General features: G+C 66.0%; 2 protein-coding genes and 1 pseudogene across 5 annotated transcripts in view; 2 read left to right on the top strand and 1 right to left on the bottom strand.

The window, feature by feature from the left end:
- GUCY2D (guanylate cyclase 2D, retinal) overlaps window positions 1-10,503 on the top strand; it is a 24,536-nt gene extending 14,033 nt beyond the window's left edge. For 2 of the 4 annotated variants that reach the window (XM_068171149.1, XM_068171146.1), the window contains 13 exons: window positions 260-340; window positions 1,289-1,465; window positions 2,031-2,187; window positions 2,457-2,606; window positions 2,870-3,018; window positions 4,251-4,414; window positions 5,178-5,370; window positions 6,615-6,789; window positions 7,537-7,635; window positions 8,217-8,311; window positions 8,749-8,834; window positions 9,084-9,186; window positions 9,764-10,503. In XM_068171149.1, coding sequence (XP_068027250.1) covers window positions 260-340; window positions 1,289-1,465; window positions 2,031-2,187; window positions 2,457-2,606; window positions 2,870-3,018; window positions 4,251-4,414; window positions 5,178-5,370; window positions 6,615-6,789; window positions 7,537-7,635; window positions 8,217-8,311; window positions 8,749-8,834; window positions 9,084-9,174 — 1,617 coding nt within the window. In that variant the 3' untranslated portion in view covers window positions 9,175-9,186; window positions 9,764-10,503. Of the gene's footprint in view, window positions 1-259; window positions 341-1,288; window positions 1,466-2,030; window positions 2,188-2,456; window positions 2,607-2,869; window positions 3,019-4,250; window positions 4,415-5,177; window positions 5,371-6,614; window positions 6,790-7,536; window positions 7,636-8,216; window positions 8,312-8,748; window positions 8,835-9,083; window positions 9,204-9,763 lie in introns of all 4 variants that reach the window. The other 2 variants (XM_068171148.1, XM_068171147.1) reach the window with 2 other exon arrangements.
- LOC137461406 (mucin-19-like) lies at window positions 3,180-3,744 on the top strand (annotated as a pseudogene).
- A 627-nt stretch (window positions 10,504-11,130) lies between the features above and the next one.
- On the bottom strand, window positions 11,131-14,325 carry ZNHIT1 (zinc finger HIT-type containing 1). Its single transcript, XM_068171150.1, has 5 exons — window positions 14,139-14,325; window positions 13,551-13,721; window positions 13,000-13,079; window positions 12,325-12,494; window positions 11,131-11,249 (listed from the first exon to the last, which is right to left on the bottom strand). The coding sequence occupies exons 1-5, from the start codon at window positions 14,308-14,310 to the stop codon at window positions 11,228-11,230; spliced, it is 615 nt and encodes a 204-aa protein (XP_068027251.1). The 5' UTR covers window positions 14,311-14,325; the 3' UTR covers window positions 11,131-11,227.
- Window positions 14,326-14,678: the final 353 nt, after the last annotated feature.

Below are 14,678 nucleotides of genomic sequence, written 5' to 3'. Positions count from 1 at the left end.
ATGGATGGAGCTTCTCTGGTGGATGGATGGATGGATGGATGGATGGATGGATGGATGGAGCTTCTCTGGTGGATGGATGGATGGATGGATGGAGCTTCTCTGGTGGTTTCTGCTTGGGCTGTGTGTTCAGGAGGTGTAGATGCTGGCTGAGGGGTGGTCAGAGAGGTTGTCCACCTCCTGCTGGCCCAGGGGAAGCCTCAGTGTGGGGCAGGTCTTGGGGGGAGGTGCTGTGACCTAACCTGCTATGACCACCCCCCAGGGTGACTGGGTCTGGCTGAAGAAGTTCCCTGGAGACCAACACACCGAGGTCAAGCCGGCCACCAAGCTGGCCTTCTGCAAGGTGAGGCACCAGGGGGGACAGCCCTGGGCCAGGGGGGACACAGCTGGGCCATGGTGGGCCATGAGGGACAGCACCTGGCCAGGCAAGGCCAACTGCAGGCCATGGTAGGACAGCAGCAGGCTGTGCTGGGCCATGGGTGCCAGCAGCAGGATGTGGCAGGAGCCCAGCAGGCCATAGGGGTCAGCAGCAGGCCATGGGGGCCAGCAGCAGGGCCATGGCAGGAGCCCAGCAGGCCATGGGGGCCAGCAGCAGGCCATGGCAGGAGCCCAGCAGGCCATAGGGGCCAGCAGCAGGGCCGTGGCAGGAGCCCAGCAGGCCATGGGGGCCAGCAGCAGGCCATGGCAGGAGCCCAGCAGGTCATGGGGGCCAGCAGCAGGGCCACGGTAGGAACCCAGCAGGCCATAGGGGCCAGCAGCAGGGCCATGGCAGGAGCCCAGCAGGCCATGGGGCCAGCAGCAGGCCATGGCAGGAGCCCAGCAGGCCATGGGGGCCAGCAGCAGGGCCACGGTAGGAACCCAGCAGGCCATAGGGGCCAGCAGCAGGGCCATGGCAGGAGCCCAGCAGGCCATGGGGGCCAGCAGCAGGCCATGGCAGGAGCCCAGCAGGTCATGGGGGCCAGCAGCAGGGCCACGGTAGGAACCCAGCAGGCCATAGGGGCCAGCAGCAGGGCCATGGCAGGAGCCCAGCAGGTCATGGGGGCCAGCAGCAGGGCCACGGTAGGAACCCAGCAGGCCATAGGGGCCAGCAGCAGGCCATGGCAGGAACCCAGCAGGCTGTGTGGGCCAGCAGCAGGCCATGGCAGGAGCCCAGCAGGCCATAGGGGCCAGCAGCAGGCCATGGCAGGAACCCAGCAGGCTGTGTGGGCCAGCAGCAGGCCGTGCTGGGCCGCGTGGGTTGCGGGCAGGCGGCGGGGGCGGCTGTGCCCCACGGCGCTGGTGGTGCCGGCAGCTGCGGGACCTGCGGCACGAGAACGTCAACCTCTTCCTGGGCTTCTTCCACGACTGCGGCATCTTCGCCATCGTCTCGGAGCACTGCTCCCGTGGCAGCCTGCAGGACCTGCTGCGCAACGAGGACATGAAGCTGGACTGGATGTTCAAATCCTCCCTGCTCATCGACCTCATCAAGGTGACCGCGCCCTCAGCTGGCCGGGAGGCTGCTGGCCGGGAGGGTGCCCATGGTGCTGGTGACCATGGGGGTGGTGACCATGGGGGTGGTGACCATGCTGGTGGTGCCCGTGCTGGTGGTGCCCATGCTGGTGGTGCCCATGGTGCTGGTGACCATGGTGGTGCCTATGGTGCTGGTGACCATGGGGGTGGTGCCCATGGTGCTGGTGAGCATGGTGCTGATGACAATGCTGGTGGTGCCCATGGTGCTGGAGACCATGATGCTGGTGCCCATGGTGGTACCCGTGATGCTGGTGCCCATGGGGGTGGTGACCATTGTGGTGCCCATGGTGCTGGTACCCATGGTGGTACCCATGGTGGTCGTGACCAAGGTGATGACCATGGTGGTGGTGCCCATGGTGCTGGTGCCCATGATGGTGGTGCCCATGGTGCTGGTGCTTATGGTGCTGGTGCCCATGGTGCTGGTGCCCATGGTGGTGCCCATGGTGCTGGTGCTCATGGTGCTGGTGCCCATGGTGCTGGCACCCGTGGTGCTGACCCTGCTCTTGTTGGGCTGCTGTGCACAGGGGGTGCGGTACCTCCACCACCGGGGGGTGGTGCACGGGCGCCTCAAGTCCCGCAACTGCGTGGTGGACGGCCGCTTCGTGCTCAAGGTCACCGACCACGGCTACAACGAGCTGCTGGAGGCCCAGCGCCTGCCCAGCCCCACCCCCGAGCCCCAGGGTCAGCACCTCCCCCGGCCCTGGGCCCCGCCCTGCCCAGGGGCTTCCCCTTGGGGGTGGTCTTCCTGCTGGGTGCGGTCTTCCTGTTGGGCGCGGTCTCCGCCCTGGGCGTGGTCTCCGTAGTGGGTGTGGTCTCCACCCTGGGCGTGGCGTCCTCCACCCTGGCTGCCATCCCCGCGCCCGTCGCTCGCTTTGGCCCGGCGGGCCGTGAGGGGGGTGTGGCTGACAGCAGGCCCCACCCCCAACCCCACCCTTTCCCCCCCCGCCCAGAGCGGCTGTGGACGGCTCCGGAGCTGCTTCGGGACGAGGCCCTGGAGCGCCGCGGGAGCCTCCGCGGCGACGTCTTCGCCATCGGCATCATCATGCAGGAGGTCATCTGCCGCAGCGCCCCCTACTGCATGCTGGGCTTGCCCCCTGAAGGTAGCCAGCTCCAGACGCTCCCTCAGGACCCCTAGGACCTACCAACCCTCTCCAGACCCTCCTCCACCCTCTCCAGACCCTCCTCAACCCTCTCCAGATCCTCCTCCACCCTCCCCAGACCCTCCTCAGCCCTCTCCAGACCCTCCTCAACCTTCTCCAGATCCTCCTCAACCCTCCCCAGACCCTCCTCAACCCTCCCCAGAAGCTCCTCGGCCACCTCTGGCACCCCTCTGAGGCCTCCTGCTGCCCCTTGTTGCCCGCAGAGATCATCGAGAAGGTGCGGCGGCCGCCCCCGCTGTGCCGCCCGGCGGTGTCTGCCGACCAGGCGCCGCTGGAGTGCATCCAGCTGATGAAGCAGTGCTGGAGCGAGCAGCAGGAGCTGCGGCCCAGCATCGACCAGATCTTCGACCAGGTCGGCACTGCCAGCGCTGGGAGCGCTGGGCCGGGGGGGCTGGGAACGGTGTGGGGCCTGTGGGACCAGCAGGAGGTGAGGTGGGACCAGTATGGGGCTCTGTGAGGCTCTATGGGGCTCTATAGGGGTCTCTGGGGCTCTATGAGATGCTATGGGGCTGTATGAGGCTCTATGGGATTCTATACGGCTCTATAGGACTCTATGGGGCTCTATGGGATTCTCTGGGGCTATATGGGGCTCTATAGGATTCTATGGGGCTTTATGGGGCTCTATGGAATTCTATGGGGCTCTATGGGGCTCTGTGGAATTCTATGGGGCTCTATGGGGCTTTATGGGGCTCTATGGAATTCTATGGGGCTCTATAGGATTCTATGGGGCTCTATGGGATTCTGTGGGGCTCTATAGGGCTATATGGGATTCTGTAGGGCTCTATGGGGCTCTACAGGATTCTATGGGGCTGTATGGGATTCCGTAGGGCTCTATAGGGATCTATGGGGCTATATGGCATTCTATGGGGCTCTATGGTGCTCTGTGGGGCTCTTTGGGGCTCTATAGGGATTCTATGGGTCTCTATAGAGCTCTATGGGGCTCTGTAGGGCTCTATGGGATTCTATGTGGCTCTATAGGGCTCCATGGGGTTCTATAGGGCTCTATGGGGCTCTATGGGATTCTGTGGGGCTCTATGGGATTCTGTGGGACTCTGTAGGAATCTATGGGACTCTGTAGGAATCTATGGGGCTCTATGGGGGTATATGGGATTTTATGGGGCCCTATGGTGCTCTGTAGGGCTCTATGGGGCTCTATAGGGATTCTATGGGTCTCTATAGGATTCTATGGGGCTCTATAGGGGTCTATGGGATTGTATGGGGCTCTGTAGGATTGTATGGGGCTCTACAGGGGTCTATGGGGCTCTATAGGCTCTATGGGATTCTATGGGGCTCTGTAGGGGTCTATGTGGCTCTGTGAGGTTCTATGGGTCCATACAGGGCTCTATGAGGCTCTGTGGGGATCTATGGGTTCCTGTGGGGCTCTATGGGGCTGCCCCACACTCTGTGGTCCACCCCAAGGCCATTGAGGTTCTCCTGGCACTCAAAGAACATCCAGAACCTGCCTTGATGGCCACCATGGAGTTGATGTTCTGGGGTCTTTGGGTCCACAGGGACCTCGGGGTGGGGCTGTGGACCTCTGCGGCCCACAGGAGCCCATGGAGGTCCTTTGGTGTCTCCTGGCAGTTCAAGGGCATCAACAAGGGTCGCAAGACCAACATCATCGACTCCATGCTGAGGATGCTGGAGCAGTACAGCAGCAACCTGGAGGACCTCATCCGGGAGAGGACTGAGGAGCTGGAGATCGAGAAGCAGAAGACAGACAGACTCCTGACCCAGATGCTGCCCCCGTGGGTCACAGCAGGGCTGGGGGGGATGGGAGGAGGCCACCAAGCTCTGGGAGAACTTCTGGGTGGGGGTGGAGAAGGTTGAAGTGGAGCCATGGAACTGGGAGGTGGCCACCTAGCTTGGGAGAACATCTGAGGACTCAAGGGGTGGAGAAGGTCGAGGAGGATCCCTGTGGGTGGGAGGTGGCCACCAAGTCATGGAGAACATCTGGGGCTCAAGGGGTGGAGAGGTTGAGGTGGACCACAAGAAGCTGGTGGTGGGTGGGGGGAAGACCTGGAGCCCCCTCAAGGGGTTGTGCTGGTGGTGGGGAAGACCTGGAGCCCCCTCAAGGGGTGGTGCTGGTGGTCGGGAAGACCTGGAGCCCCTCAAGGGGTTGTGCTGGTGGTGGGGAAGACCTGGAGCCCCCTCAAGGGGTGGTGCTGGCGGTGGGGAAGACCTGGAGCCCCCTCAAGGGGTGGTGCTGGTGGTGGGGAAGACCTGGAGCCCCTCAAAGGGTGGTGCTGGCGGTGGGGAAGACCTGGAGCCCCTCAAAGGGGTGGTGCTGGCGGTGGGGAAGACCTGGAGCCCCTCAAAGGGGTGGTGCTGGTGGTGAGGAAGACCTGGAGCCCCTCAAGGGGTGGTGCTGGTGGTGAGGAAGACCTGGAGCCCCTCAAGGGGGGGTGGTGGTGGTGGGGAAGACCTGGAGCCCCTCAAGGGGTGGTGCTGGCGCTGGGGCCACGATGGTGCCCACTGAGCCCCGGTGGTGTCCTCCCGGTGTGGCGGCAGGTCGGTGGCCCAGGCCCTGAAGATGGGGACGCCGGTGGAGCCGGAGTACTTCGAGGAGGTGACCTTGTACTTCAGTGACATCGTTGGCTTCACCACCATCTCGGCCATGAGCGAGCCCATCGAGGTGGTCGACCTCCTCAACGACCTCTACACCCTCTTTGATGCCATCATCGGCTCCCACGATGTCTACAAGGTGACCAAGGCTGCCCCCGTGGTTGCCAGCACCCATTGGCCAGCACCCATTGACCAGGACACATTGGTTGGGAGCAGTTGGCCAGCACCCATTGGCCAGCACCCATTGCCCAGGACACACTGGCCATCACCCATTGGCTGTGACTCATTGGCCAGCACCCAGTGGCCATCACCCATTGGTTGGGAGCAGTTGGCCAGCACCCATTGGCCATCACCCATTGACCAGGACACATTGGCCATCACCCATTGGCTGTGACTCATTGGCCAGCACCCAGTGGCCATCACCCATTGGTTGGGAGCAGTTGGCCAGCACCCATTGGCTATGACTCATTGGCCATCACCCAGTGGCCATCACCCATTGGTTGGGAGCAGCTGGCCAGCACCCTTTGGCCATCGCCCATTGACTATGACACATTGGCCATCACCCATTGGCTGTGACTCATTGGCCATCACCCATTGGTCGGGAGCAGTTGGCCAGCACCCATTGCCCATGACACATTGGCCATGACACATTGGCCATCACCCATTGGCTGTGACTCATTGGCCAGCACCCAGTGGCCATCACCTGTTGGTTGGGAGCAGTTGGTTGTCGCCCATTGGCCAGCACCCATTGGCCAGCACCCATTGGTTGGGACCAGTTGGCTGTCACCCATTGGCCATCACCCATTGGCTGTGGCTCATTGGTCAGCACCCAGTGGCCATCACCCCTTGGTTGGGAGCAGTTGGCCATCACCCATTGGCCATCACCCATTGACCATGACACATTGGCCATCACCTATCAGCTGGGAGCAGTTGGCCATCACCCACTGGCCATCACCCATTGACCACGACACATTGGCCATCACCTATCAGCTGGGAGCAGTTGGCCATCACCCACTGGCCATCACCCATTGACCATGACACATTGGCCATCACCTATCAGCTGGGAGCAGTTGGCCATCACCCATTGGCCATCACCCATTGACCACGACACATTGGCCGTCACCCATCGGTTGGGAACAGTTGGCCATCACCCACTGGCCATCACCCATTGACCATGACACATTGGCCGTCACCCATTGGTTGGGAGCAGTTGGCTGTCACCCATTGGCCATCACTCATCACCCATGGCCATTGCCCATGACCCCTTGCCCCCTCCCCAACTCCTCAGCCCTTCCCCACCTTCATCGCTCTCGCCTCGGTCTCTGGGGACTCTTTGGTGTCCCTCCTCTCCCTCTGCTGACCCAAGCCCCATCCCCCCACAAGGTGGAGACCATCGGCGATGCCTACATGGTGGCCTCGGGGCTGCCGAAGCGCAACGGCAACCGGCACGCCGGGGAGATCGCCAACATGTCCCTGGACATCCTCAGCTCCGTCGGCACCTTCAAGATGCGCCACATGCCCGAGGTGCCGGTGCGCATCCGCATCGGCCTGCACTCGGGTGAGCACACGCCCCCTGCGCCCCGCCCCCCGGCCTGCCTTGGGGTGCTGCCACCCCCCGGCCCTGAGCCTTCACCATCACCCCTTCACCATCACCCATTGGCCATGAGCCTTGACCCTGACCCCTTGACCATCACCTATTGGCCATGAGCCTTGACCCTGACCCCTTGGCCATCACCCATTGGCCATGAGCCTTGACCTGACCCCTTGGCCATCACCCATTGGCCATGAGCCTTGACCCTGACCCCTTGACCATCCCCCAATGGCCATGAGCCTTGACCTGACCCCTTGGCCATCACCCATTGGCCATGAGCCTTGACCTGACCCCTTGGCCATCACCCATTGGCCCTGAGCCTTGACCTGACCCCTTGGCCATCACCCATTGGCCATGAGTCTTGACCTGACCCCTTGGCTATCAACCATGGGCCATGAGCCTTGACCCTGACCCCTTGGCCATCACCCATTGGCCATGAGCCTTGACCTGACCCCTTGGCCATCACCCATTGACCATCACCCATTGGCCATCACCCATTGGCCATGAGCCTTGACCCTGACCCCTTGGCCATCACCCATTGGCCATGAGCCTTGGCTGTCACCCGTTGAATATCACTCCCTGGCCACCCCCCATCACCCACCCCCCACTGACCATCATCTCAAGACCTCTTGGCCAGCACTTCACTTGGCCACACCCCGTGGCCACGCCCCCCCTCCTCCGCCCCGCCCGGCTGACCGCCGCCCCCGGTGGCAGGGCCGTGTGTGGCAGGGGTGGTTGGCTTGACCATGCCTCGGTACTGCCTCTTCGGCGACACCGTCAACACCGCCTCGCGCATGGAGTCCACCGGCCTGCGTGAGTGCCCCCGGCCCACCCTGGCCCTGCTGCCTCTGCCTGCCCCCTGGCCTGGGGCCTCTGCGTCCCCCCCATGGCCCCAGGGCCTCTGCCTCCCTCCAAGCCCTGGGGCCCCTGTGTCCCCCCCCCGGCCCTGCCATCTCTGCCTCCCCCCTGGCCCCAGGGCTCTTGGTGTCTCCAACCCCTGCCTGGCCCTCAGTGTCCCCATGGCCCTCCAGGGTGGGTGGCAGGGGGCAGGGGGCACTCAAGGGGGGACAGAGGGCAGGGGGCACTCAGGGTGGGTGGCAGAGGGCAGGGGGCACTCAGGGTGGGGGGCAGGGGGCACTCAAGGGGTGGCAGAGGGCAGGGGGCACTCAGGGCGGGTGGCAGAGGGCAGAGGGCAGGGGGCACTCAGGGTGGGTACCAGAGGGCAGGGGGCACACAGGGCGGGTGGCAGAGGGCAGGGGGCACTCAGGGTGGGTGGCAGAGGGCAGAAGGCACTCAAGGGGGAGCAGAGGGCAGGGGGCACACAGTGGGTGGCAGAGGGCAGGAGACACTCAGGGGGTGCCAGGCTGCTGAGCGTGTGCCCGGGGTGCCCCCAGCCTACCGCATCCACGTCAATGCCCGCACCGTGGCCATCCTGCTGGCGCTCAAGGAGGGCTTCAAGCTGGACATCAGGGGCAAGACCGAGCTCAAGGTGCCCCTCAGTGCCCCCTTACTGCCCCACTCCTGCCCCCTTAGTGCCCCCTCGCCTCCTTCAATGCCCCCTTAGTGCCCCCACATCCCCTTAGTGCCCCCACCTTTATTGCCCCCTTCTCCCCTTAACACCCCCTATCCCCTTTGCCCCCTTATTGCCCCCCTGCCCCCTTCATGCCCCCTAACCGCTCCCAGTGCCCCCTTAACACCCCCTAACTGCCCCCTAACTGCCCTCACTGCCCCCTTAACACCCCCTAACTGCCCCTATCCGCCCCCACTGCCCCCTTAGCACCCCCTACCTGCCCCCTATCTGCCCCCTAACCGCCCCCACTGCCCCCTTAACACCCCCTAACCACCCCTAGTGCTCCCTTAACACCCCCCAACTGCCCCCACTGCCCCTTTCATGCCCCCTAACTGCCCCCCCTTGTTGCCCCCCAGGGCAAGGGGGTGGAGGACACCTATTGGCTGGTGGGCAGGGAAGGCTTCACCAAACCTATCCCAACCCCCCCGGACCTGCTGCCAGGGTGAGCAAAAGGGGAGGGGGCAGAGCTGGGGCCTCCCGGGGGGGTCTTGAGGTGCCTTTTTTTGGAGGGGGTCCCCTTAGCGGGGGGGGGGGGGGGGGGGGGGAGGGGGGGGCACAACTGGGTGCCCGGGGCAGGGGGGGGGTCGGGCCTGGGAGGATGGAGTCAATCCTGGAGGCCTGGAAGCCCTTCTGACCCCCCTGACCCCTGACCCCCCCTTCCCCCCTCCCCGTGCCCCCCCTGCCCCCCCAGGGCGAGCAACCACGGCATCAGCCTGGACGAGATCCCGGCCGAGCGCAGGAAGAAGCTGGAGAAGGCGCGGCCGGGGCAGGTGCTCAAATAGCCCCGCCCACAGGTGAGCCCCGCCCACAGGTGAGCCCCGCCCAAGGCTCCCCTCATGCAGGCCACGCCCATGTCCCCCCCCCACGCCCCCAGCCCCGCCTCTCATTGAGGTGCTGCCCTAATGAAGCCCCACCCCCTGCATTGAGCCACACCCCCTGCAGGCCCCCATCCCCTGCAGGCTGCCACCCCCCTCACTGAGCCCCACCCCTCCAGGCCCCCACCCTCTCATTGAGCCCCACCCCCTGCAGGCCCCCACCCCTTCTTTGAGCCCCACCCCCTCACTGAGCCCCACCCCCTGCAGGCCCCCACCCCTTCTTTGAGCCCCGCCCCCTCATTGAGCCGCACTCCCTGCAGGCCCCCACCCCCCTCCTTGAGCCCCACCCCTCTGTAAGACATGCCCCTTATTAAGCCCCACCCTCTCAAGCCCTACCCTTAACCAAGCCCCGCCCCCATCAAGCTCCTTCCCTCGTTAAGGTCTTGCTCTAATTAAGACCCCGCCCCCTCAAGGGCCCTCCCCCTCCTGAAGCCCCTCCCCTCCTTAGGCTCCTCCCCTCAACGCACCCTGCCTCTAAACTCCTCCCCTTCCACAGGCCCTCCCCTCCCCTGCAGGGCAGCACGGGCCAGCCCCGGGGCACGATGGGACAGCGAGAGGGGAGGAATCAAGGCGCTGATTGGCTGCTGCCGGCCCCGCCCCCACAGCTGCTGCTGCTCCGCCCCCAGGAAGAGGCTCCCAGCCCAGGGGGGTGGGGCTTGGACTTTGGGGGGCGGGAGGGGCGCCCTGGAGAGAGGATGACACAGCGGCTGGGGCGGGGCTTGTGCCGGAAGGGGTGGGGCTTGGTAGCAAAATGGGCAGGGATTGGTGCCGGAAGGGGTGGAGTCTCCTCAGGCAACCAATAGGAGCTCACAAAGCTCAAAATGGGGTGGGGGCCAACCACAAGCCCTGAGGGGGAGGAAAGGGGCGGGGCCACTGTGGCAGCCATTTTTGATCACCACCTTGAGCCACCATATTGGGCAGCCATTTTGCACAGCCATTTTGGGCGGCCATCTTGAGCTGCCACCTTGGATGGCCATCTTGGGCAGCCATATTGGGCCACCACCAGGGGCGGCCATGTTGGGGTGGCCATGTTGGGGCGGCCATGTTGGGGCGGCCCCAGCCCTCCCAGGATGAATTTCTTGGACTGATTTCTGCCCTTCTTGGTTCATCCCAAGGCCCTGCCCCTCCCCCACAGCCGGTGGTGTTCCCCCCCTGCCCAGGGGCAGCCATCTTGGCTCAAGCTTGTTCATAGACAAGAAAAAACAATCAAACCTTCAACCCCTGAGGTTGGCTCAGAGAGAGGCTTCTGTGGGCGGCCATTTTGGGGTGGGCTTGCAGGGGCTGGGCCCAGGCAGCCATTTGGGTGCCCAGTCCCATATTGGGTGCCCAGCCCCATATTGGGTGCCCCACTGGGTGCCCACTCCCATACTGGGTGCCCAGCACCATACTGGGTGCCCAGCCCCATACTGGGTGCCCCACTCCCATTCTGGGTGCCTCAGTGAGTGCCCAGCCCCATACTGGGTGCCCCAGTGGGTGCTCAGTCCCATTCTGGGTGCCCAGCACCATACTGGGTGCCCCAGTGGGTCCCCTGTGCCATACTGGGTGCCCCATTCCCATATTGGATGCCCCACTCCCATACTGGGTGCCCACTCCCATACTGGGTGCCCCAGTGGGTGCCCAGCCCCATACTGGGTGCCCCACTCCCATACTGGGTGCCCCAGTGGGTGCCCACTCCCACTGCCCAGACCCATACTGAGCACCCCATTCCCATATTGGGTGTCCCAGCCCCAAACTGGGTGCCCTGCCCCATACTGGGTGTCCCAGCTCATACAGGGTGCCCCAGTGGGTGCCCAGCCCCATACAGGGTGCCCCCCGCTCACCCCTGGGCAGCCCCAGTACAAAGCAGCACCATGGTGAGCGGCAGTGGGTGCCAGGTGGGAGCCTTTATTGGTGCCAGGTGGGTGCCAGGTGGGTGCCTTCTCTCTCCCCAGAGCTGGCACTGCTGGCACTGCTGTCCGTCTCACACTGTCCACTTCAGGCACCTTTTGGGGGGGAAGGAGAAGAGTCAAGGAGATGCCAACCTCCCCCCCACCCCGTGCCCAGTGCCCTGCTGGGCACTCAGCTCTACTCTGATGCTCTCCTGGGTGCCGCCCTCCTGGGTGCCCCCCTCCCCATCTCCAGTAGCATACTGGGTGCCCCCTCCCCACTCCCTGTGCCCTCCTGGTGCCCCCTGGGGGCTGCTCCTGTGCCCATTCCCAGCTACCCCAGCAGCTGCCCTGCCCCACACTGGGCACCCCAGGCCCACACAGGTGCCCCCCTGGCCCAACTTTGATGCCCACTCCCAGCCTGTGCCTGGTGCCCCCAGCACCTGGTGCCCTGCTGTGTGCCCAGACTGCAGTGCCAAGCCACACAGCTCGCTCTGGTGCCACCCAGGCCCTCTTTGGTGCCCACTCCCAGTGTCCTCTGCCCCTTCCCATTGCCCCGGGGGGAGGAGATGATGACACAAGGCATGGGGGTGGGGCTTATCCCATCCAGGCAGCCAATGGGAGCTCATGAGGATCAAAATGGGGTGGGGGCTTCAAAGGTTTAACGAATCACAGCTCCTGAGAGGAAGAAAAGAGGAGGAGCCTCTTGGGGCGGCCATCTTGGGGCGGCCATCTTGGGGCGGCCATCTTGGGGCGGCCATCTTGGGGCGGCCATCTTGGGGCGGCCATCTTGGGGCGGCCATCTTGGGGCGGCCATCTTGGGGCGGCCATCTTGGGGCGGCCATCTTGGGGCGGCCATCTTGGGGGCGGCCATCTTGGGGGCGGCCATCTTGGGGCGGCCATCTTGGGGCGGCCATCTTGGGGCGGCCATCTTGGGGCGGCCATCTTAAGCGCCCCCCTGGAGTGGGCACTTTAGGCAGCCCTCTTGGGTGCCCTCCCTGGAGCAGTCATCTTGGGCAGCCCTCTTGGGTGCCCCCCCTGGAGTGGCCACCTTGGGTCCCAGTGCCCTGAGCTCCCCCAGCTCCCGGTGCCCTGGCACATGCCCAGGCAGCAGCTGCAGCAGTGCCAGGCCCCCAGCTCTCCCGGGCGCCCCCCGGCCCCGCTCAGCGCCCCCCGGCGGCGGCGCCGGTACCTGGTGTCCTGGTGGGTGGCGAGGCAGCGGCTGCAGCAGTACCTGGCGCCGCAGCTGACGCAGGTGTAGGCCGAGGGGAAGCCGCAGACGGCGCAGAAGTGGCGCTGGGGCAGCCGGGAGGGGGCGGCGCAGGCCGAGACGTAGCTGGGACCCTCTGAGCTGCTGAGGGTCTGAGCGGGGCGGGGGGCAGGGCCTCAGAGCCCCCAGCCCTGTCCCAGGAGCTAATGAGACTGCCCTGGGACCCCCCCCCAGCCCTGCCCCAGGAGCTAATGAGACTGCCTTGGGACCCCCCAGCTCTGTCCCAGGAGCTAACAAACCTGCTCTGGGACCCCCCCAGCCCTACCCCAGGAGTTAACAAACCTGCCTTGTGACCCCTGAGCCTGCCCTGGGACCTCCCCAGCCTGCCCTGGGACCCCCAGCCCTGCCCCAGGAGCTAACAAACCTGCCCTGGGTCCCCCCAGCCTGCCCTGGGACCCCCCAGCCCTGTCCCAGCCTTGTCCCAGCCTGACTCCCCTCCTGTCTCAGGAGCTAACGAACCTGCCCCAGGACCCCCCACACCTAGATCTGCTCCTCCAGCGGGCTCCCCACCCCTCAACATCTCTCCCCCCCCCCCCCAGCCCTCCCCCCCCAGCCCCACTCCTCCAGCAGAGACCCTCCCCCCTTCCCCTCCCCAACCTGCTCCTCCAGCAAGGCCTGGAAGTTCTTCCTGAAGCGCAGCTTGAAGTGGTCTCCTCGAGTCTTCTTCTTCTTCTTCCCTGCCCCAGGGACCCCAAACGTCACCACCTGGGAAAGGAGGAGTGGGGGGAGCCCCCCAAATCCTTCTCTCCCCTTCCCCCCCGGGCACCCTGACACCCCCCCCCCCCCCCCAGGGCCACCCTGCCCCTGGACTCCAATCCCTTTCCTCAACCTCTCAGATCCCTCCCCCCGCCCCGAGACCCTCCCCCAGGCCTGGGTGCAGCACCCCCCAAAAGATTCCTCCCCCGGTCCCCCCCGTCCCGGTCCCCCCGGTGTCCATCCCGGATCCCTTTCCAGTCTCCCCCTCCACCCCTTCCCTTCCCCTCCCCCACTCCCACTCGGTGCTCCCCGGATCCCCTCCCCGGATCCCCTCCGCTCCTTCCCACTCCCTCTCGGTCCCTCCCCGATCCCCTTTGGTCCCCCCCCCCAGGTCCTCCCAAGTCCCTCCCGGTCCCTCCCCGCCCCCCCCCCCGGTGCTCGCGGTCCCGCACCGGTCTCGGCGGTGTCGGCGAAGTGCGGGAGCCGCTTGCCGGGCCGGGGCAGCCCCGCCTGGGGGTCGTCGCCGAAGTTGTCGTTCTCCAAAGCCTCCAGCTGCCGGTTCAGCCGCCGCTGCCGGGTCGCCCGGTCCAGGACCCTCCGCTGCGCAGCCTCCGGGACTCGCCCTGACAGCGCCCACGTTACCGGGCGGGCACCGGGACCCCCGCGGGCGCCCCGAGCCCTTCGAGAGGGACTGGGGTCGGTATGAGGGGGACCGGGAACCCCCCCCGGGACCGCCTCGATGGGACCAGGAGCCCTCCCCTGTGCCCGGGGCTGTCGTTGGGGGTCCCTGGGTGCCTCCACTGCGCTCCAGAGCGGGACCAGGGACACCGGGACCCCCACCGGGACCCCTCGGCTGCGCCCGGGGCATCAGGACCTTCTGGGACCCTCCTGAAGCTACCCGAGGCCTCTCCCCTAACACCTGGAGCAGGCACGGGGGGGTACCGAGACCCCCTCCCCGGGGACCCCCAGCCAAGCCCCCCCCCCCACCCCGAGCCCCTTTCGGCCACCGGAGCGACCCCGAGCCGCGCTGCCGCCGCTACCTGAAGCTTTCTTCTCCCCCATCTTGATCCACAGCGGCGCTTCCGCCCTGCCGCGACGCACTTCCGGTCCGCTGGGAGGGCAACTTCCGCCCGCACTCGGCGCCGCCATCTTGAGCGAGCGAAGCCCTTCCCAGCGCCCGAGGGGGCGCCATCTTGGGTGCGGCGCCGCCATCTTGAGCGCGGCGCCGCCGTTCTGCGGGGGCCGGCGGAGCCTCTCCAAAGCGTAAGGCTCCGGCGCTCGGCGTCAGCGAGGCCCGGCCTGGCCCTGCGGCGCCGCCAGCTCGGCGGGCCGAGGCCCAGCTTCGCAGAGCGCCGCCCGGCTGTGCGCGGCGCTGCCATCTAGAGGCCCTCGCAGCGCGGCCGCCGCCCGCCATCTTGAGCGTGGCACCGCCGCTTCCACCCAGCTCCTCCCCCGCGGCCGCCATCTTGGTTACGTTTCCCCCCCCCAGCCCCTCCTCTTCCGGCCCTGGCAACGTGGCAGCCGCAGGCCCCTCCCGCTGGGGGGCGGGGCTGGCGGAGGCGCGGGCGCGGATTGGTCGG

Source organism: Melanerpes formicivorus, unplaced genomic scaffold (genome assembly GCF_026170545.1).
Source record: "Melanerpes formicivorus ecotype bairdi unplaced genomic scaffold, bMelFor1.0.p_v2 SCAF_2063, whole genome shotgun sequence".
In the NCBI taxonomy this organism is placed as follows: Eukaryota; Metazoa; Chordata; class Aves; order Piciformes; family Picidae; genus Melanerpes; species Melanerpes formicivorus.
The sequence above is the reverse complement of the archived record's forward strand: the minus strand, read 5'-3'. Positions and strand labels throughout refer to the sequence as shown.

Coding starts and splice junctions, on each gene's coding strand:
- ZNHIT1 (XM_068171150.1), bottom strand. CDS start 14,310: ATGGCGGCGCCGCACCCAAGATGGCGCCCCCTCGGGCGCTGGGAAGGG. Junction 13,080..13,550: donor CGCCGACACCGCCGAGACCG/GTGCGGGACCGC, acceptor TCCCTGGGGCAG/GGAAGAAGAAGAAGAAGACT. Junction 11,250..12,324: donor GCCACCCACCAGGACACCAG/GTACCGGCGCCG, acceptor CCCCCCCAAAAG/GTGCCTGAAGTGGACAGTGT.